This window comes from Sylvia atricapilla, chromosome 7 (assembly GCF_009819655.1).
Source record: "Sylvia atricapilla isolate bSylAtr1 chromosome 7, bSylAtr1.pri, whole genome shotgun sequence".
Taxonomy (NCBI): domain Eukaryota; kingdom Metazoa; phylum Chordata; class Aves; order Passeriformes; family Sylviidae; genus Sylvia; species Sylvia atricapilla.
In genome coordinates this window covers 23,026,189-23,046,523 of record NC_089146.1, presented here as the reverse complement: position 1 = coordinate 23,046,523, position 20,335 = coordinate 23,026,189, and the positions used below count along the sequence as shown (strand labels likewise).

The window sequence follows — 20,335 nt, the reverse complement described above, 5'->3', positions numbered from 1 at the left end:
GCTCTGGTACAGGGAGGATTTGTGCTACCACCCCACTTTTCCCTGTCCTTCCCAGAGCTGGGGGTAATTCTTGCTGCCCTATGGCAGGTAAACATATCCCCCAGCATGGAAGAGCAGCTCCCAGCATAACTGCTTTGGTGTGTGGTCTCCCTTATGCCTTAGGGACTATCCTGTGCATCGTTCATTAGCCAAGGGGAACAGTGCGGTTCAGCCTTACAAGAGGGGTAGGAAGGCTTGGGTGCCCAGAGCTGGCCCTTGCTGGTTCAGGGTTCTGTCCCCCCAGTATGGTAGGTGAATGCTGGGTGCTTGGGCAAGTTCACAGGGTGCAGAGAAGGTGCTGATCTGTGTGCCCTGGGTCTGGCAGAAAGCCCTTCCCTCCCCTCTCCTCGCAGCCCACCATTTCCCAGCGCTGGGCCCTGTTTCTCTGGTCTCCTTGGTGACAATCTCATTTCTCCTCGGCTTCTCTCCAGCACCTGAAAATAGCCTCCGAAAGTGGAGATGCCTGCTCCCTTCCCTGCTGCCAGCCCCCGCGATGGCGAGGCTGGAGCCAAGCTGCTCTGCACAGCACAGCTGTAAGGGCCTGGCCCCATGGACCCCTGCACCACTGCGGGATTTGGGCCACCCTGTGAGCCAGCACCAAGGCCCTGGCCTCGTCCCTCCTCTTCCTGCTGTGAGACAGCACCAGGGACCTCCTTGTACCCTGCCATGGGCCAGTATACAGCTGTCTGCTGGAGCCACGCAGAGCCCTATCTCTTTGGCCCTGTAGCCACCAACCCTGTAGCTCCCCCGCAGCTGTCCCGGGCCAGCCCGACAGCCTCCCAGAAATAGAGAACGGAGCCGAGAGCGGGCAGAGGGCGAGCAGGACGGGGTGGCCCCGCCGCAAGGAAGGAGGTGACCCCACAGGTCGGGCTGCCCCCGCCGTGGCACCAGGGTCGCCGCGGACAGTGAGCTGCAAGAGGAGCCCGAGCAGGGACAGGCAAGGCTGGGCAGCGTCGAGGACAAAAGGTCCGCATACACCCAGTCCACGGCTGGACCCAGCCGCTCTCCAGCATCCCCCTGGAGAGGGGAACGTTGTGCCCTCCACCCGCGACGGGGCGGGGGCAGCACCGGGCAGGCTGGCTCGCGTCCCTACGGCGAGGAGCACCGCTCCTGGAGGACGAGGGTCCACGGAGCAGGGTCTCCCTCTGCTCTCTGCCCCCAGTCATCCCTCCATCGTCCCCTCCCTCAGGTCCCCAGGGCCAGCGCTGTCCCCGGGGCCGCGACCACCTAGTTCAGCCCGGGGCTGCGGCGTGGCTGCGGACGCTGCTCGGTGGCGTCGGCCGTGTCCCCCCCCGCGGCAGTGGCGGGGAGGACATGGCTGGCATTGCTCGCTGACACTCTATCTGTCAGGGCCACGCCAGCCGCGGGCCCAGAATAGCAGCGCTGCCCCGCAGATAGCATGGAGAGGCTCCGCGGCCCCGCCACGTCCCAGGTACCGTCAGGGTGGGTGGGGGGCGCGACCCGACAGACCCCCGATTGGGGATAGGCCACCCCTGGGGTGGGAGAATGTGGGCGGCTGACGGGCCCCTTCCCACGGACGTGCAGCAGTGGGAACAAGGACGTCCTTGTCCCAGCTGTGCCAAGCCCCTTGGGAACGATTCGGCAGGTGGTGCAGGGTCCCTTCCTTCTCAGTGTTGGCTCTAGGCTCCTTAGGGAGTGGTCCCTGTCCCTGTGCCTTTGTTATTTTAGGATGGCCTGTAAACTTTGGCTCTGTCAGGCGGGTTTGTGGCCGGGATAGCTCTTCCCTCTGCACGTGCTGCTGTGTTATAGTAGGGTCTCCTGGGGATTGGGGGAACCGGGTCAGCCATCCGGCCCTGTTTACTCCCTTCTTCCTCGGGCTGCCGCGTTGTTAATGTAAGTTTTGTGGGATGGACCTGGGTCCCCAGGAGAGGCCAATGGGGTTGGCGAGCCTCTCGGCACGGGAAGAAGCAAGAACGGAATTTACACCTTGGAACTGCGAGAGGATGGGCTCAGAGCTGCTGTGGGACATGCTCGGCTCCAGCAGCAGAGAGAAGGCAGGAGGTCCTGCCATCCATGCCTTGTCCTCCTCTGGAGACCCCTGCTGTCTCCCCAGAGCAGGAGGACAAGCTGGGTGTCCTGGACAGGAGCCACCATGGACACTGCAGGCTCTGGGGGTCCTGAACTGGTGGGGAGTGCCCACATCTCCACCCTCTCTGCCTGTTCTCTCTGCCTGGCTTGGGTGGGCCAGGGCAGCTGGGTGGGTGTAGGCAGAATCCATGGATGGGGAAAAGACTCCTGCTGACCCCTCCTCACTGTGTGCCCTCTCAGGTGGCGCTGCTGGATGCTGTTATGTGCCCTGAGGAGGAAGGTGGGTAGCAGGAAGACTCTAGGTATGTAGGAGAGGGGACTGCCTTACTCATGTGACAAGTGCATTGGTCCTCTGCCCACCCTGCCTATACCCCTTTCCTCAGCTGGAGTCCACCCCAGGCTGGAGACCTGCAGTGCTAGGTGCTGTCCCTGTGGAATGGGGATCAGGGGGGCAGTGGCAGCAGCAGCCCCTGCTCCCCACAGGCAGGAGGGTGCTGAGACCCAGCGGCTGAGATCCAGCAGCTCAGCTCACTGGCTAGGGCTGGGGTGACTTTCCCTGCAGGGTTTTCTGAGGCTGTGTGCCCCAGGGAGGATGAAGAGGAGGAAGAAGAATACAGGAGACCTGTCACCTTCACACTGGGAAATGAGATACTGGGACTGGGCCCAGAGGCAGAGTTTCAGAACCCTGATGCTGAGGTCTATATGCACTTCTTGAGGAGCCACTGCTGTTACGATGCCATCCCCACCAGCTGCAAGCTTGTTGTCTTTGACATCTCCCTGGAGGTGATAACCTGGGGAATGCGTGGGGATGGGCAGTGAAGAAGCAGGCTTGGGGACTCTCTGAACCCCTCTGCACTCTCCCAGCAGATCAAGAAAGCCTTTTTGGCACTGGTGGCCAATGGGGTGCGTGCTGCCCCACTCTGGGACAGCAAGACACAGAGCTTTGTGGGTGAGTGCCAGAAGCAATGCCTGGCCCTCTCCCCTGCCGGGCAGAGTGGGTACAAGCAGAGCTGCCAGCCCCACATATCTCCACAGGGATGCTCACCATCACCGACTTCATCAACATCCTCCACCGCTACTACCGCTCACCTTTGGTGAGTGCCGTGAGGAGGGCTTGGGGGATCAGGACATGCATGGGGCAGGGAGTGGCTGTCCCCACCACTACTGGTCCCTTCATAATCACTAGACAATGACCAGGGGATGATTTTGGGCCGGACCAGCATCCACTTGTTGCTTCCCTGCTTGGCCCCCAAAATGTAATCCCTGTGCATGGGTGATGGGGTGCAATGCCCAGGGAAGGGGGAAGTGTGTTAGAGTGCCTTCAGTCCCCCATGGAACCACCATGACCAGGGCATTTCCCTGCCTTCAGGTTCAGATCTACGAGGTGGAGGAGCACAAGATTGAGACCTGGAGAGGTAAAAATCATGTGGCTGATGTTGTCACACAGGGCATGGAGGTGGGCTCTGGGCTCTGCAAGAGAGGGCTGGAGGACCTAATCTCATAGCTCTTTCCCTTGGCAGAAGTGTACCTGCAGGGCTCCCTCAAGCCACTTGTCTACATCTCTCCAAGTAATAGGTGAGAGCCTGTCCACTGAGGGAGGGCACACCCCTTGGAGTGGGTGTGTGTACACACCTGGAATGCAGTCCTATCCCACCACGATGTCTGCATCACCCACAGCCTCTTCGATGCTGTCTACTCCCTGATCAAGCACAAAATCCACCGCCTGCCTGTCATTGAGCCTGTCTCAGGCAATGTCCTCCACATCCTGACGCACAAGCGCATCCTCAAGTTTCTCCAAATCTTTGTGAGTTCTGGGGCTCCTTGTGCACACTCATGGCTGGTGTGTAGGGACACAGACAAGGGTGTCAAGGTACATGCAGGTGCCAGCCCAGCCCTGCCCTGTCCCATTGAAGGATTCTACCATCCCCAAGCCACGCTTCCTGAAGAAAACAGTGCAGGAACTGTGCATTGGCACCTTCCGTGATCTGGCTGTTGTGCCTGAGACTGCCCCAGTCTACACTGCCTTGGAGATTTTTGTGGATCGCCGTGTCTCCGCCTTGCCTGTCATCAATGACGCTGGTACCTGGGGAGGGGAAAAGTGTCATCCTCATCTCCCTCTGCTAGCAGCTCCAGCACTATACCTACCCAAAACCCCTCTCCTGGACCTTGGGCTGCTCCTTGGCATGTGGGAGGAACATGGCAGGTGATCCCAGGGCTCCTTCAGCAGCCCCTGCACTGTTTCTCTTTGCAGGGCAAGTGGTTGGCCTGTACTCGCGGTTTGATGTCATTGTGAGTACCCTGCAAGTGTGCATGCCCTGGCTCAAGTTTGGCCACTTGCATGCACTACTGGGTGTTCATACCTGTCTGTGCCCATGCAAACTACCCCACATGCAGTGTCATGCATCTGCCACTGCACATCTGCTCTGTGTGTCTCCTGGGGTCAGTGTCCCTTCTGTGTTGGCACAATGGGGTGTAAGGACACCTTGGGGTGCTGAATGGGGTCACATCTGTCACAGCACTTGGCAGCTCAGAAGACCTACAACAACCTGGACATCAGTGTGAAGGAGGCACTGCGGCGACGCAGCGTCTGCCTGGAGGGGGTCCTCACCTGCTACCCCCATGAACCTATGGAGGACATAATTGACCGCATTGCCAAGGCACAGGTGAGTGGCCTGTGACACACCTGTACCAGCCACCAGTGCCAGCTGCCCAGGCTGCCTGTGATGCTCTGCCTGCACCCACAGGTCCATCGCCTGGTTCTGGTGGATGAGAACCGGTACCCGCGGGGCATCGTCTCTCTCTCTGACATCCTGCAGGCCCTTGTGCTCACTCCTGCAGGTATCGATGCTCTTAACTCTTAGCCCATGGTGCTCCATCTTTCTCCACTTGCACCCTCAATTTCTCTCCACTTCAGGTAGGTGCCACCCCCCACTGCTGTCCCCTCCCTGCTGCTGGGTCACCTGCTTCTGCCCCACCCAAAGTCATCCTGGGGGATGGAGGAGGCTGGGGCTGGGGTCTGGCAGTGCTGGGTGCACAGGTGGGGACAGCAGGACCTAGATGCTGCTTGTCCTAGGGGTACACAAGGATTCCTGGTGACTGTGAGGAAGGATGGGGGCACCTTCCATGGAGACACTCTGCCAGACTCCCATTCAGGCAGCGTGTGGAATGCAGGTTTTGCAGGTCCCTGGGCTTTGGGCTGGGTGAGGGTTTTGGGGTGTGATGCATCCCAAGACAAAAGCCCATTTTTGATCTTGCCTCAATTCCCCCAAGACCTGAACACTCCCAGTGCCATTCCCAAGGGACTCAGAGCAGACAGACCCCCACTCGCACACCCCAGACATGCTGCCCACCACTAGCCATAAGCAAAACGTGGCCAACCGTGGGCCCCAGCTGGCAGAGCCCTCCACTTGCAGCAGCCCCAAAACGGCCTGTTCCAGTGATAGGGCTATCAGGTGGCACTGCAACCACACTGCTTGGCCACCTGTAGCTGGCTCTGAATCCGTACTGGCTATGAGTGGGCATGTTCCTGGCACCCACTGTCACACCTCTTTAGGGGTGAAATGAGGAGGGGGGAGCTGGCTCCAGTTCCCAACCGCTTCTCAAAGGTAATTATGCTTTTTGGGGTGGTGGTGGGCAATGCGTTGGAATAGGCCTGGGCCTACAAGTTACCTCAGCAGTGCCCAGCTGCTTAGCACAGAAAGACTGGGAATGGTGTGTGTTAGCCACACATGAGATATCCCCCTTGCCCCCCTCCCCCCATTACAGTGCCTTCGCTCACCCTATCCCTGGTGCCCACAGGGGTGGTTGTGCCAGGAGCTGCAGGGTACCACTGAGATGTCCTTCTCCAGGCAAGCTGCCCTCCCTCCTACCCCAGGGCTTGCACACAAGCAAGGAAAGAAGGAAAGACCTCAGTGTCCACTGGGATGATTGGAGGGGCCATGTCACAGTGTACCCAGTCCAGCACTGATTTGGGGTTATGGTTTCACATGCTCTCTTGCCCCACAGGCATCGATCGATCCTCACTCTGAAGATACCAGGGAAATGCCACTGTCTTGTCTGACTCGGGGATCTCTTGCGTGACCTGTGAGAAGGAGGCTTGGGCCTGAAGGCTCTCTGTGGGGAGAACACAGTTCACCTGTTCACCCCAGTCCTCGGGCTCGTCTTGAGTCCAGGGCTAGATCCTGCCAGTTTTGGAGAGGCAGACACACTGAAAATGGGACCCAGGGGTGCCTCCTGCCAGTGTGAGCACAGTGATGCTCAGTGGGCACTGTGCTGGAGGGGCTGTAACATGCCTGCGGCTGGGCAGAGACCCATATAGCCCCAGAGGACCTGGCCACCCCTCTGCCATCCTGCTAATGGATTTGAGCGTTTCTATTCTGGCTCCCTCCTAGTGAACACAGTCCCGCTGTCTGTGCCCGGTGCCTGGTAGCGTAGGCTCAGCTGCACACACAGGCTTTTTTATTTTAGGGTCACACAGGGCTGGAGCTCTCTGGCAGAGGCACAGTCTGTGCCAAAGCAAGCAGCAGGATGGGCGCTTGCATGGAGACCCTGCGCACATTTTAGGGTGGGTAGGGGATATTTATTTATTTGTTTGTTAGTCTTTTCAGCCTTGCTGTAACAAAGCAGCCTGATCCAAGAACTGCCTCTTGCCTTTCTGGGGTAAAGCTGGGCATGACTCCTCTGGAGAGAACCAGGCTGGGGAAGGGGTACTGGTACTGGCTGCTTGCCAGCAAGTTTGGCACTGGCAGAGTGGCACTTCTGCCCACGTGGGTAGAAACAAGGGGATGGGGACACAGGGCATGCAGTCTTAATCATCTTGGTGGTGTGCAAATCTCTTTGGGGACACAATGAGGGACGGAATCTTTGGTAGCAGCAAGATTTCTGCCTGCTGCTTCCCTCAGTCCAAGAAGGACTGTTAAAAAGTTCCATGTCCCATCCCTCGAGGACCCTGGGCAAATGGCAGTGCTTCTCCTGCCTGTGGCTGCTACCAGCTGTGAGCCTTGCAATGGTCCTGGCTTGGGGGTAGGAGATTCTGAGCCCATCTTTCTCCTCCTGCTTTGCCTGCAGTGAGCCCTGCCATTCCTGACCTCATATCAGCATCTCAGTGCTGAGAGTGGAAAGTCCCAGGAACTAAACACCCCTCCTGTGCTGGCTGGCTCTGCCAGGGGACAAAATACCTGTGCTGGGTGGTGATAGGCCTCCTCTCATCATGGGGAATATGCTGTGTTATTGCTGTGCTTTCCCAGGACCAGGGCTGGCTCCGTCCCTTGGGAAAGGCGCAAACCCCAAACGCCACCAGCACTCAACCCTCCCCTGGGGGCAAGGGGAAAAGTGAGGCACAGAGAAGCTTCTGAGGCCAAGGTCAGCTGTTCAGAGAGGACCCAGATGTCCTGGCTCCTGGCACAGATCCACGCGCAGCTACACAAGGACGGGACGAAGGAGACACCGAATGGCTGCAAGCCCCCTCCCTGCTTTCCCCCAGCCCCAAAAGAGCTCCCAGGTTCCTGATGCAGCCCAGCTGGGCATGGGATGGTGCGGACACAACGCCCCTGCAGCGTGTCAAAGGCACAGCAGTTCCCCAAGCTTCCTGCTGATTTTGGGCAGGGTATACTAGTGCCCCAGGGGTGATTTGGAGACAATCTCTCATCCCTCCCACCTTTCCCACTGTGGGGCTGTGAGCCCCCTGGCCCAAGCTGGCCAGGAAATGGGTTTGCCTTCCTGTCCTCCTTGTGGGGCAGTAAGGGGGAATCTCCATTTGGCACCCAGGGTGGGGGTGGACGTGCAGTCAGGGGGCTCCTGGGCGAGCAATGAATTCCAGGTTGATGGGCTTGTCAGCCACCAGGACAATGCGGGACACAGACGTCACTTCCACGCCACGGGGGTCCGGCCGCACCTCAAATGCCTGGATCATCTGTGGGGAGAAGAGGGGTTGGGAGTGCCTTGGGGACTCCCTGGGACCCCCATCCCAGGGGGCAAGATATCATGGCAAGATACCCGAAGTGGGGGGATCCCTACTCACCCTGGCAAGGGCCAGGTGCATCTCCAGCTCAGCGATGCGGCGTCCGACACAGGCACGAACCCCGTAGCCAAATGGGATGGAGCTGAAGGGGTGGTGAGGGGAGCCGTGTCCCCGGAGCCAGCGCTGGGGCAGGAACCGCTCAGGCTCGGGGAAGTAGGTCTCATCGTGGGACATCGCATAGTGGGCCAGGACAAAGAGAGTCTGCAGGGCAAGAATTGGGGTTTATTGACCCCACCTGGCCCCACTGAGTGCAGTGGGAGTCCCCACAGCATGGCCCCTACTCACATTCTTGGGGAAGAGGTAGTCTCCGATGACAATGTCCTTCTCATAGAAGACCCTGGCGTTGGTGGGCACCACAGGGTAGACTCTGGGAGATGGGGAGAGTTAGTGGGGGAGCAGGACTCATCTGGAGATCCCAGAGAGAGCAAGACGCACGCAGGGCAAGGCTCAGCAGCTCCCCGGTGGGGAGGTGGATATTTGCAGTACAGAGCAACTGAAACCCAGCCTTGTGTCCTGCCTGCCTGGTGCACCCTCCCTGGAGAAGGGGCTTGTGACCAGGACCTCAGGGCAGGGACAAGGCTGAGACGTACCTCAGAGTCTCCTTGATAATGGCCCGAAGCATTGGCAACTTGGGGATATCCTCAGCAGCAGGAAACCGGTCGGCAGGCACAACAGCTTTCAGCTCCTGGTACAGGGTCTCCTGGATCTCTGGGTCTCGGGAGAGGTGGTACAAAGCCCAAGACAGCGTGTTGGAGGTCTGGGGGAGTGGAGGGGTTGTGAAGGAATTGGAGCGAGTACCTGAGCAGCCTTGTGCCAAGCACAGCATCAGTATGGCACCAGAGAGCCCCTGCTCTGGTGTGCAGAAAAGTCAGGGATAAGGGGCAGCAAGCACAGAGAGGCAGGGAGCAGGGCATGAAGCAGAGCAGACGACAGGGTCTGAACTGACCAATCCCTGAGGGTTTGCCCCCATGGGGCATCAGCCCCGTAGCAACCAGGCTAGAGCTCACAAGGGCAGGGTGGTGCATGGCCCCATGAGTTCCCCGGGGTGTGGAGCTCAGCAGGCAGCAGCCTCTTGTCTCTCACCGTGTCCACGCCGGCCAGCAGCAGCTCGGCCACACTGCCATAGACCTCATCCAGACTGAGTCTGCCACTGGCCAGCAGATAGCTCAGGTATCCAGACACCTCCTTGCCGTGCTCCACCTGCCCCTCCAGCTCCTCCATCTTTCGGTCAATCAGCCTCTTGCCTGCAGAGACAGAGAGTGGGAACCAGAGCTGACAGAGCGAGGGCTGCCAAAAAGACAGTTTTGGACTGCCCCGCTTTTGCGGGTGCTTAGGGATTCCAATGCCACCACACTGGACCCTCACTGTCACCGCTCACCAAAGGCAAAGATGGTGTCCCAGCTGTCCAGGTAACGGTCCCAGAAGGGCAGCACCTTGCGGCTCCATCTGGGCAGGACGGTGGCAAAGATGGAGTTCTTGAACATGAGGTTGATCGAGTCAATGAAGTGCTGGGTCTCAGCAGGGACCTGCTGCTTGAGGCACCCGATGCGGGTCTCAAAGAGGATATAAGAGATGCCTGCGGGGGACAAACAGCATCCAGACCTCCGGGGGAATGGGAAGAGTGGGACAGGGCAGGGGTGAGGGGGAGGTCACCCTTACCTTCCAGGGCAAAGCGGTACAGCAGGTTGGCCACGTCCCCCACCAGCACGCCCGAGGGGCTGCGGCTCCGCTCCTCCCGCAGCCGCACCATCAGGTCTGACACCACCTCCCCGATGGCATCTGCGTACAGCAGCGCCTCCGAGGGTTTCAGCAGCCGCTTGTTGAGGACCTGGCGCAGGCGGTACCAGCGCTCCCCTTCCCTGGATGGGGATGAGGCTCAGCACTGGGGCAGGGGGCAGTGGCTGGCAGTAGTTTCCCAATCCCTGTGGGCATACCCCCCACCCCAGATTGGAACCATCCCAGGGACCATTCCACCTGCCGCGGTCACATGGCTTGCAGGAGTGGGAGTAATGCAAACTGCCACCTGGGCCCTACACCTGAGGAAGGGGCAGGAGATGTGTGCTGCCCCAGAGAGCACAGCCAGGGCAGGACTCACTCAGTGAAGGGTCCGTAGGGCAAGCGCCGGGTGTCCCGATGCTCCTTCCACAGGGCCATGTCGCTCCGCATGGGGTACTTGCCCTCCTGCCGTAGCAGCTGCTCCAGCACCACTGGGCTCCCAATGTTGATGTTCCTATAATGTCCGAAGGTTGACTTCCAGATAGGTCCATAAAGGCGTCGGGATATCACCTTTGATGCACAAAGCATGGCAGGGTCAAGGGGACGAGCTGGGTCAGATCCTCCCTGCCCCAACACTGCCCAGAATCTGCTTATCTGCATCCATCCCATGGACCCCTCAGCATCACCTGAGCTCAAGCACCTGCCTCTGACCCTCCAAAGCTGGCAGCATCCTTGAAGTGCTCTGCAGATGGCCTGGACCAGTGTTTCCAGGCTCATTTCCTCTCCCAGCACTAAGTACACCAGGCACTAACCCCCCCAGCACAGACTGGCACATCCTTTACCCACTCCAGAGATGCAGAGACAGCCTGGTGGGTCTTTTGGGGAAGGAAGATCAATAAGGGACAGCATGGACAGAGACAACTGCCAAGCACAGGACTGTGCTGACATGCAGGACCATTGCAGCAACCACCAGCAGGACTAAGTCCTGCTGTTTCCAGCACAGCTCCAGCTCTGCTTAACCTGGGGACAACAGTTGCTGAGTGGGTCCTTGAACTTACTGCCCAGTAAGGGTGGTTAATGATCAGCAGTGGGAGGGCAGCACCAGGCTAGGGCATGACCAGAACAGGCTGTCATCTCTAGGGCATGGCCCTGGGGCCACAGGCTCACAAGCCAGCTAGGGGACATCCACCAACATCAGCCCTGCTGTGGGCCCTGTTGGTTGTGGCTCCCCTCTCCTTGTCTGCAGCCACAGGCGCCATGCCTGCTTCCCTGGCAGGGAGCACCGTGACCTCCAAGCGCATCTCCTCGGGGCAGCTGGGCATCCCTTTGCAAGTGGATCTGCACAGGGCCATCCATGGCCAAAGGTCACTTTCCATCCCACCCAGGCATTGCCAGAACCCCTGCAGAGCACGGTCAAGCATGGGGGGGATGCAGGGGACTTGGCAGGGAAGCCCTGGTCCCCATTCCCCGTGGCTGCGGGGATGCACGTGGTACAATCTCCCTTGGTGACTGTGCATCGCAGCCTGCGCCTGGATTCAGCTGGATTCGTCACCACGGGGAGACGTTCCTCGTGCATGGTGGCAGGAGGAGGGGGAGGGACGGCCGCCCCGGTACTGCAGGCAGCTCGTGGGCATGGGGCAGCTGTGCTCCGGCTTGAAGCCTGCCCACCAGCATCTGCTGGCAGCCAGAACCCGACACAGTGCAGACCTTGGAGAGCTGGGCTGTGAGATGCTAGAGCTGCCTGGATCTGAGGAAAGGCACCTCCAGAGCACGTGGGCATCTTTCTGCAAAGCCAGGCTGTGCTCGGAGTCCCACGAGCAGGAGGGGGCAGGAGGGAGCTCCAGTGCCTACACCCTGAAATCCCACTGTCCTATGACAAGCCCTTCTCCAACCAGCAGTGCCTGGTGCTCTGAGATGCCAGGGAGGCCTGATCCTACTGCACGCTTCTCGGGCTGGTCAGGGCTCCAGGGCGCTGGAAGATGCCGCCTGGCCTGCAGCCAGCCAAGCCCATTGCTTGCTTCATCCGAGGTATGAGGAAGTGCTAACAGAAGAAAACAAATTCCTCTGCCTACGTCCCCTGCCTTGGTATCATCTGCCCAAAACCCTGCCCAGTCACTTGCGCCCAAAAGTGCTCCCTCCAGCTGTCGCAGCGGGAACCCGGGGATGCCAGGACCCTGTGAGATGCTCCCGAACCTTTGCCGTCAGCTGTCCGGCCGGCTCGGGGATGCTGGAGCAGCCCCGGGCTGGTTGGACCCTCCCGAGGTCACTCGGTTCTGCTGGCCCCTCTCTGCCTGCTGGCCCCAGCATCACCCTACGGTGCCGGGTGCCCCCCACCACCCAGCCCCTCTGCTGTCCTGCCCTACCGCCCCCGCTCAACTCCCTGCCATCACTTGTCGGCACCTAACCCCCTCACCGGAGCCCATCTCCCCTTGCCCCCAGCCCGCACCCACTCCCTCCCTTGCAAAGCCCCCCCGGGTACAACACCCTCCCCGCAGTCCCCCCGGAAGCCTCTCCATCCCACGCACTCCTCCCAACCTTCCCCCCCCACCTACGCCCCCGTGCAGGGTCGCCAGGCCCCCACGCAGCCCGGCCCCGCACCCCGCAGCCCCCGAGCCGGGCTGCCCCGGCGCACCTGCAGCCGGTGCGTGTGCAGCAGGTAGCCCCGCAGGAACAGCCAGACGAAAGTACGGAACAGCCCCGGCCCCGGTAGCTCCTCCGGTCCCTTCAGCCGCGCCGGCCCCGCCGCCGCCGCCGCCGAGCCCCCGGTCCTGCGCGGCGGTCCCGGGCTGCTGCGCGGCGGCGGCGGGCGGGGGCGCAGCAGAAGCGGCAGCAGCGCCCGCCGGGCCCCGCCGCTCGGGCCCGCCATGCTCCGTCGGCAGCGCACGGGACGGGGCGGGGCGGGGAGACACCGAGGGTGGTGGGGGGCGGCACCGGGGGCGGTGCGGGGGGCGGTGCGGGGGCGGCAACCGGGCACCGGCACCGGGGGCTGAGAATCGCGCCCCGGGTACGGCGCGCCGGGAGTAGAGAATCGCGCGCCCAGCGCGTTGCGCAACGGGTACCGGCCCCGACTGCTGCGTCCTGGATGCGGGGTAGCGGCTGCTGCTCAGCGGGGACCGGGCACCGGGCAGTCCATACCGTGCGCCGTGTGCCGGCTGCGGCACACCTTCTGCCGGGCCGTGGAGACCGGCTGCAGTGTGCTATGTACTCGGTACACTGGGTACCGTGAGCCATACACCAAATACTGGACACCGGTGACTGCTCAGCAGCATCACAGACCAGGCACCTGGTGCTAGGTTCTGAAATCGCCATCAGTGCCACGTACCAGGTACTGGGTTTCGTGTGTTGGGCATGAGGGAACTACGCACAAGGCAGCTGGCAGCCAGCACTGGCATGGCACGGCAGGTACAGCATCCTGGCACGATGGAGCCTGTGGCACCAGCTGCTGCATCCTGGGCATTGCACAGAGGCAGTGGGTGCTAGGCATTGCACATCAGGCACGGGCACGAGGACTGGGCACAGCACCAGCCAGGGCACAACGTGTGCCAGCACTGCCATTGCACTCTGGCACTAGGTACCACATGCTAGACCCTGCACACCTTGCCTCAGCTCCAGGTTCGCCACTGGGCCTGCTCTTCAGGTCTGCTTGTCCTCCTGGACTGAGCTCTCCTGCCTTGCTTCTGTCCCCTGCCTGTCACCCCCCCTGTGTCTGCCTTGTCCCCTAGCTATGCAGCATGATGCTGTGGGGAGCTGGGTCCAAACTGTCCCAGCCTCTCCTTCAACACTTTCTCCAGGCACTGCCAGCTGAGACCACAGATAGGGAGACCTTGGTAAGCCCACCGTGGCTGCTGGCAACAAACTGGAGGGAGGTTTGGTGTGTTTTCATGCCAGGGAGAGAACAGTTCCAGCTCCTGCCTCAAGCTGGTGCAGGCCAAGCTGTCCAGGCTATGAGCAGGACCCTGCTGGGGTGTCTGGGACCATGCATGCAGGACATGTAGGCTCTGTCCAGCCTGGGACAGTAGGGCAGGGCAGTGCTCTGTCCAGGTGTCACTCCAGGGGTGTCCAGTACCATGTCTCTGGTACACCAGTGCTGATCATTAACCGCCCTTATCTGGCATTGGGTACAAGGTCTTGGACAGGGAGGTTGTGTGAGGATGGGCAGGTATCTGAGAGCCCCGTGAGTGGCTGTTCTTGCCCTCGGTCCTGTCTCACCAGAGGAGCAGGAGTGTCCCGCACTGGGCTGCAGGCTGATGCTTTGTGTGCTCCCTGCCAGCAGAGCCGGGTCTGAGGTGCAGGACACGGGCACCCCTGTGCCTGTAGACACCCCGGACGCACCCCAGGCTGAGACAGCCAAGAACAAGCGCCTGCTGCCATCTCATGGCTGCTCGCAGCCAGTTCTGTCGCTTGCCCTGCTGCAGTCTGGTTCAGAGCAGCAGGAGAGCCCCGGCCCGAGGACTTCTGTGAGTTTCTCAGCCTGGGAAACTGAGACCCTGTAGCTCTCATTGCCCCTGGCAGAGGATGCCTTGGCCTCTCCCAGCCTGCTCTAACTGTGGTTCCCCTTTCCAGCCTGTAGAACTCAGCAACCTCTTTCAGTTTAAAACAATTGCCTCTTGCAAAAAGAGTGAAAACGACACTTCCTGGTAAAAGGTCTCTCTCCATCGTTCTTGTAAGTCCGTTTATATATTGAAAGGTTGCAATATGATGTTCCTGAGCCTTCTCAATTTTTGAAAAAAAAAAAAAAAAAAAAAAAAAAAAAAAAAAAAAAATCTCCGCCAGGAGAGGTGCTCCAGGCCGTCGATCATTTTGTAGCCTTGTCTGGCTCATCTGAACCTGCTCCAACAGGTTCACGACTCTCTTGCACTGAGGACCCCAAAGCTGCTCTACTCCAGGTGAGTTCTCAGAAGTGTGGAGTGGAGCAGGGGCAACCACCTTCCCTGCCCTGCTGGGCATGCTTCTTATTTTCCAGTCTCAGATGTGGCTGCACATTGTCGGCTCATATACTATTTTTGATCCCCCAGTGCCCCTGACTCCTTCTCCGCAGGGCAGCTCTCCATCATCCATCCATCCATCTGACAAAACTGGTACTGGGGTCGCCCCGGCCTGTGTTCAGGACCTCGCACTCGGCCTTGTGGAAGGGCAGGCTGTACCACCACCGCAGTGAATCTCCAGGTCGGTTCCCGGTGCCCCGCAACCTGCTCGGGACACGGAGAAGGGCACCGTTATCCCGGCTACTTCGCGCTCCTGCCGCTAGGCTGTGCTCCCCGTCCTCGGACGGCGGCAGCGGCGGCGGAGACCGGCCGGGGGCTCCGCCGGGGCCACTGCCAGGGTTGTGGGGGAGGCCGTGCTGGAGGGGAGCCGGGAGGGTTGAGTGAATCAGCCCCTCTCAGAGTCGCCCGGCGGGGACTTCCGAAGGGAACAGGCTGGACCATGACGCATCCACGGCCGGAGGATGCCGCGTGGAGCCGGGGACACCGCCAGCTCCCGGGAGGTCCTCCAGTGCGGGGCCAGCCCAGCTTGGCGACAAAGGCAGCAGGGGCGGTAGAGCAAATGCTGTCTTTAGCCATGGGGATGTAGAGCTGGGGGTGGCAGGTCACATCCTGTGTGTCACTTTGCCCCAGGGGTGCTGTGACTCTACTCATCCCACGGACCCATCGTCAGGTCCGACCTCACCCGCAGGACCTGTGGGTGCAGATGCAGGCACTGTGGGCCCCCCCGCCTCTCCGTCCCTCAACCACCCACCACACACTGCTTATGGAGGGTTCTGGCTGCTGGTCCTCCTCAGAGGGAGAGACAGCTTCTTTATGTGACTTGTGCAGTGTCACCCAGGGGCTGGAAATCTTTCCCAGAGCTGCTTCCACTGACCCCAATTTGCTCTCCCACAGATGGAGGGGGGAGGAAATGGGGTGTCCCAGGGGAGGGCATCCCTTGACTCATCCGCAGGAAAGCCCAGTCTGTGAGAAGGCTGATTCTGGGTCCCGAGGATTGTAAACAGTGCAAAGCACTGAACTGGAGATAGCCTGTTACATCAACTGTGTCACCACACTGTCACTGCCTGAGTCATGAGCCATGCTGGGGCCAGTGGGGCTGCAAAGGGGGACAAAAGGAGATCAAGATGGATGTGGACAGATCCCAGGTCTGGAGACAGCTGCTCTTTTCCGACACAGAGTTCAAGTGGGACCCTCTTGGCCCTCTCCCAAAGGTCCCCTTCCCCTCATTTCCCTCTGTCAGACCCCTCAGACCTAAGCAGGGGCTTGGGGACAGCACAAAGCTTTTGAAACAAGAGGCAAATCAACCAGCATGATGATGTGTTCCCCACGACTACCATAGAGGTCTCGGCACCTGGCAGAAGGCTCTGATCCAGCCTCCCCCTGCTTTGTGCCCCACGGGACCCTGGTGGGCCAGGACCTTTCCCTGAGGACGTGAGAGTGGGTTGCCGGAGAGAACCCGGGGCTGGCATGCTGTTATCACAGGGGACGGGAGGCAGCCCCAGGCTGCTCTCAAGTGGTCCTGGCTGATTAGTGACTTCAAGTGCCTATGGAGTTATTCTAAGTCAAGTAGGAGCAAAGGGAGCCAACCCGAGACCAGCAAGACCAGTGCTGGGCTTTCCTGGAGTTTCCCACATCACCTCTGCTCCCTGCCAAATTCTCCAAGATGGGGAGGTGTCTCCTCATTCCATCTGCTCTCCCTGTCCCTTACTCCTCCTGCAAAAGGCTGTTTGCTCCAGCCTAAAGCAAACCTGATTTTATCTCCTGACTCCAGTTCCCTTGGCTGTGGGCCATGGTGGATGCCTCCCACGCAGAAGTTGTGAAGCCCATTCGGGGACCCGTGCACAGAGCGGGCTGTGTGTGCTGCCACATGACATCATGTTTACAGCCCGCGGGGGCCCAAGGACAGCGGCATTGCCTGCAGCCCAGATATGCGTGTCCTTCCCATGGATGGACAGATGGACGTGTGGGGAGCTGGAATGAGTGGGACTGGCCACAGAGGCATGCCTCCCTGAAGAGGGGTGGTTTCAGCTTTGTTGCTCGGCAAGCTGGTCTCCTTGGCCTCAGTTTCCCCTTTGGGCAATGTAGAGTGGATTCTGTGCTAGCAGTGAGGGTGCACTGCTGCAGCAGCACAGGGTCGGGCCCTCAAATTGTTTTGCAGAGAGAAAGGCAATTTTTTTCCTCTTGGGACGTGGATGTTCCCTCCTCTCCCAGGACAGATGCTGGGTGAAACTTAGGTTATTTGGAAAGAGCAACAATGTCCAGAGCTATACAGGCTCATTAAAGAGTGCTGCTAGGGCCATCCTTTCTCCTGTCCATCCATCCATCCATCCATCCATCCATCCATCCACACCTGTAAGTAGCTTTCTCACAGCCATCTGTCTATCCATCTACTGAGCTGTTTGTACACTCATCCATCCATCCATCAACAAATGCATACATTACTCTTCCCACCCAGCCACACACCTACTTGTCCATCCAGAGGGCTACCCACCCATCTGTCCCTCGATCCATCCGTCCATCTCCTGCCTGTCAGTGCCCAAGGGATGACCAGCCCTCCCTGAGGGTATGCTGCGTGCTGACAGGTGTGTGCACATATGTGTGTGGGTCATGCTGGTCACATAAAGTGCTGTGGGCTGCGATGTCCCAGGCTATGTCCAGCCATGGGGCAGGGCCAGGAGTGCTGGCCAGGGGGAGGGGGACTTGTCTAATTTAAGAATGGGCCCCACAGTCGCTGTCAGCACCGGGCGGCTCTGATCTGGGGACAGGTCCTCATCAGCTCCGCTTGCTGCCCGCCAGCCTGACATGAAAGGGCTCTGCACCCCGATAAGGCCCCAGACGCTTGGTCTCAGAGGTGGGTAGCATTGTGGCCAGGCCTGAGGGACCCTGAGGAGTAAGTTCTAGCATGGCTGTCCCCAAATTCACTGTCACTTCAGCACCATGTGGCCTGTGTGTTTGCATCTGTTGGGAGCTCAGCCCTGGGGGCCAGCCTCCACTTTGAGCACTGGATCATGCCCTGTGTCATCACCATCCCCCACTGGTGACATAACTGCAGGGAGGTCACCATCCTCATCGTCCCCTGGCTGCCACAGGCCTGTCTGCTGGCTGCTACCCGGCACCGGAGTCCCCCGGCTGTGAGCAGCCATGGATGGGGACCATGTTGTTTTAATAAGATCATTCTCCTCCTGCCGTGAGGTCGCAACCTGGGCTTATGACATCACAGTGCGCTGCCATGGAAATGCCGAGATGTCACAAACACAGCTCGATGACCTCACTGCAGGAGCAGGAGATGAGGCCAACGGGGGTTTGATTGCCAATGTCCTCAGGAATAAAGGAGGGGAGGGACGCTGGGAAAGTATGCAGCCGCTGAGCGCCGGGGTGTTTGGGTTGGAAATCGCCATGCTTTCCCCACAGCGGGAAAGGCCCATTACTTCCTCCCCTGTCCGCTCTCTTCCAGCAGCCAGAGCCCCCCCCCCCCCGCCTTGCGGCTGTGGGGTAGGAGAGCTATTGGAGCAGGGTACCCCCATCCATGCCCTTGGGGCTGCATGGTCGGGAATGAGGCAGAGCTCAGCACAGTATCAGGGCACCAGCTGAGAGGCAGAGGGAGTTCAGTGGGGGGTGCAGGATGGGCCACTCGGGGGATGCTTTGTCTCACAAGCAGGCTGAGGATTACTGGGGATGCTGTCACAAGAGGCAGAGTGGGCTGGAATCCTGGGGAGGTCTCCTCTCCCTCAAGAGGACTTCAGAGTCATGCTGCTATATGGGGACGATTCTCTAACACAGCACCCTCAAAGCTGGACCTCAAAGCACCTCTTGGCCTTGCTCAACCACCCAATAACTGTTCCCTCCCCAGCCCACAACCAACATCTTCTTCTGGGGACGTCTCTGTCCCATCACCCCTACCACAGCTGAGTTCTCTATTCTCTGCAGACCTTGCCCCTGGAAAAAACATGACTGGCTGGGCGAGGCACCCGTCCCCCCACCTCTCTGTTGCAGGGGTGCAGGGGTGTCTGTTCTCCCCCTGCATGCTCCATCATTAATTTCCATCAGTGGCCAAGCGGGGCCAGGGCTGCCTGGGGGTGGCCGAGGAACACGGCACTTTCCCCTGATAGCAAAAATAAATACATTAAAATTCTTGCAGGAGGCAGAAGAATGCGGGACGGCAGGAAAAAATTGTTTTATAATTTGTAATAACACAAAAGCCGGGGCGGGGGGGGGAGCGGAATGAGCTGCAAGAGGCAAGGAAAGGCAGAGACAAAGGATCAGCTGTGATGGTGGAGGCTGCTTCAGAGTGGCAGTGGCATACCCTAGATTAGTATGACCACTGTCACCTTGTCCCCTGAAGCAAGTGTGCCTTTGGGTCTTGTTGCAGAAGTGGAGGCAGCAAGAAAATTACTGAGGCTGAGTGAACAGGCAACCACTCCCCACCTGCTTGAGCAGGTCTCTGCATCTCTGTGCCTCAGTTTCCCCTGGCTAAAGAAGAATTTCTATGCAGCTGGGAGAAAAGATGTGAAGTAGATCAAACTCCCGGCATACACCCCGTGGCAGCTCCTCCGATCCAGACACAAGGCAAGGAGTCCACCTTTGTCCACTGTGCCTCACCGGCCCCCCTAAGGGGGCTTTGCCAAAGGACCCAGGCAAGGAGGCCAGTTCCCATAAGCGTGCGGAGGGCATCACAGCCTCCCCAGCCCCCTCCAGCCTCACGCAGAGCTGACATGATAAGGCGAGTTGCTGAGCACCAGCCGCACCTGCTCACCGAGACGGCACCCCCCCTCCCACTCCCCTTTTCGGGGCAAAATCAAAGGGATTTTTCTGCCCTTAGGAAATCAGATAAAGGCTTCTCACCTGCCCCGCGCTGCCTTTGCGAGGAGGCCAGGCGCTAGGGGCGGAGGGACAACAGGCACTTTCAACACGCCGGCAGATGAGTCGTGCGCTGCAGTGAGCTCTGCCGGCAGGGGCTGGGCCCATGGGTACAGTGTCAGCCTCGCCCAGCCTCAGCAGGGATGTCTCCCCTGCACGGGCTACTCGTTGTGGACTATTCCCCTAGATTAGAGGTGATGGGGTCCCTGTAGAACAGCCAGTTTGGAGGCTGCTGGGTGAAGGCAAAAGGCAACAGGCACAGGGCGTGATGCAGCCGCCCAGATACAGTGCCCAGCTCAGGGAAGGTCCCTGTGTCTCCATGCTGTGGCCAGGGCAGCTCAACCCTAGTCACCATGCCAAGGCTGCAGATCAGGAGCCGTTTTGCTGTGTGGGAGGGCAGAGAAAGAGCAGGTGTGAAACCTTCAGAGGTGGTGGGAGTCTCTTACCTCTTGTGCCTAGGAGGGATAGAATTGTGCCAAGCTGCAGATAAAGCCTGAGTCATTCACCACCAAATGCTGTTAGCAGGGAGCAGACGTGCCCAGGTGAAGGGATGAAACTGCTGGTGATCAAGGCAAGGGGAACAGTGATGGGCAAGCCAGGGGCTTGAGATGGGCAGGGTATGGGAGGCCATGAAGGAGGACAGAGCACAAAGAGCTCTGTTGGAGGGAGA

General features: G+C 59.7%; 2 protein-coding genes across 2 annotated transcripts; one reads left to right on the top strand and one right to left on the bottom strand.

The window, feature by feature from the left end:
* The first annotated feature begins 2,731 nt into the window (after nt 1-2,731).
* PRKAG3 (protein kinase AMP-activated non-catalytic subunit gamma 3) lies at nt 2,732-6,229 on the top strand. The gene is made up of 11 exons (XM_066322955.1): nt 2,732-2,871; nt 2,956-3,037; nt 3,124-3,182; nt 3,458-3,503; nt 3,609-3,663; nt 3,766-3,892; nt 4,002-4,167; nt 4,340-4,377; nt 4,605-4,751; nt 4,833-5,002; nt 6,094-6,229. Exons 1-10 carry the CDS (start codon nt 2,791-2,793, stop codon nt 4,947-4,949), a joined length of 918 nt encoding a protein of 305 aa, XP_066179052.1. The 5' UTR covers nt 2,732-2,790; the 3' UTR covers nt 4,950-5,002; nt 6,094-6,229.
* Nucleotides 6,230-7,436: 1,207 nt separating this feature from the next.
* Nucleotides 7,437-12,689, bottom strand: CYP27A1 (cytochrome P450 family 27 subfamily A member 1). Its single transcript, XM_066322954.1, has 9 exons — nt 12,456-12,689; nt 10,203-10,393; nt 9,767-9,966; nt 9,486-9,683; nt 9,191-9,351; nt 8,698-8,864; nt 8,393-8,474; nt 8,108-8,308; nt 7,437-7,999 (listed from the first exon to the last, which is right to left on the bottom strand). Exons 1-9 carry the CDS (start codon nt 12,687-12,689, stop codon nt 7,874-7,876), a joined length of 1,560 nt encoding a protein of 519 aa, XP_066179051.1. The 3' UTR covers nt 7,437-7,873.
* Nucleotides 12,690-20,335: the final 7,646 nt, after the last annotated feature.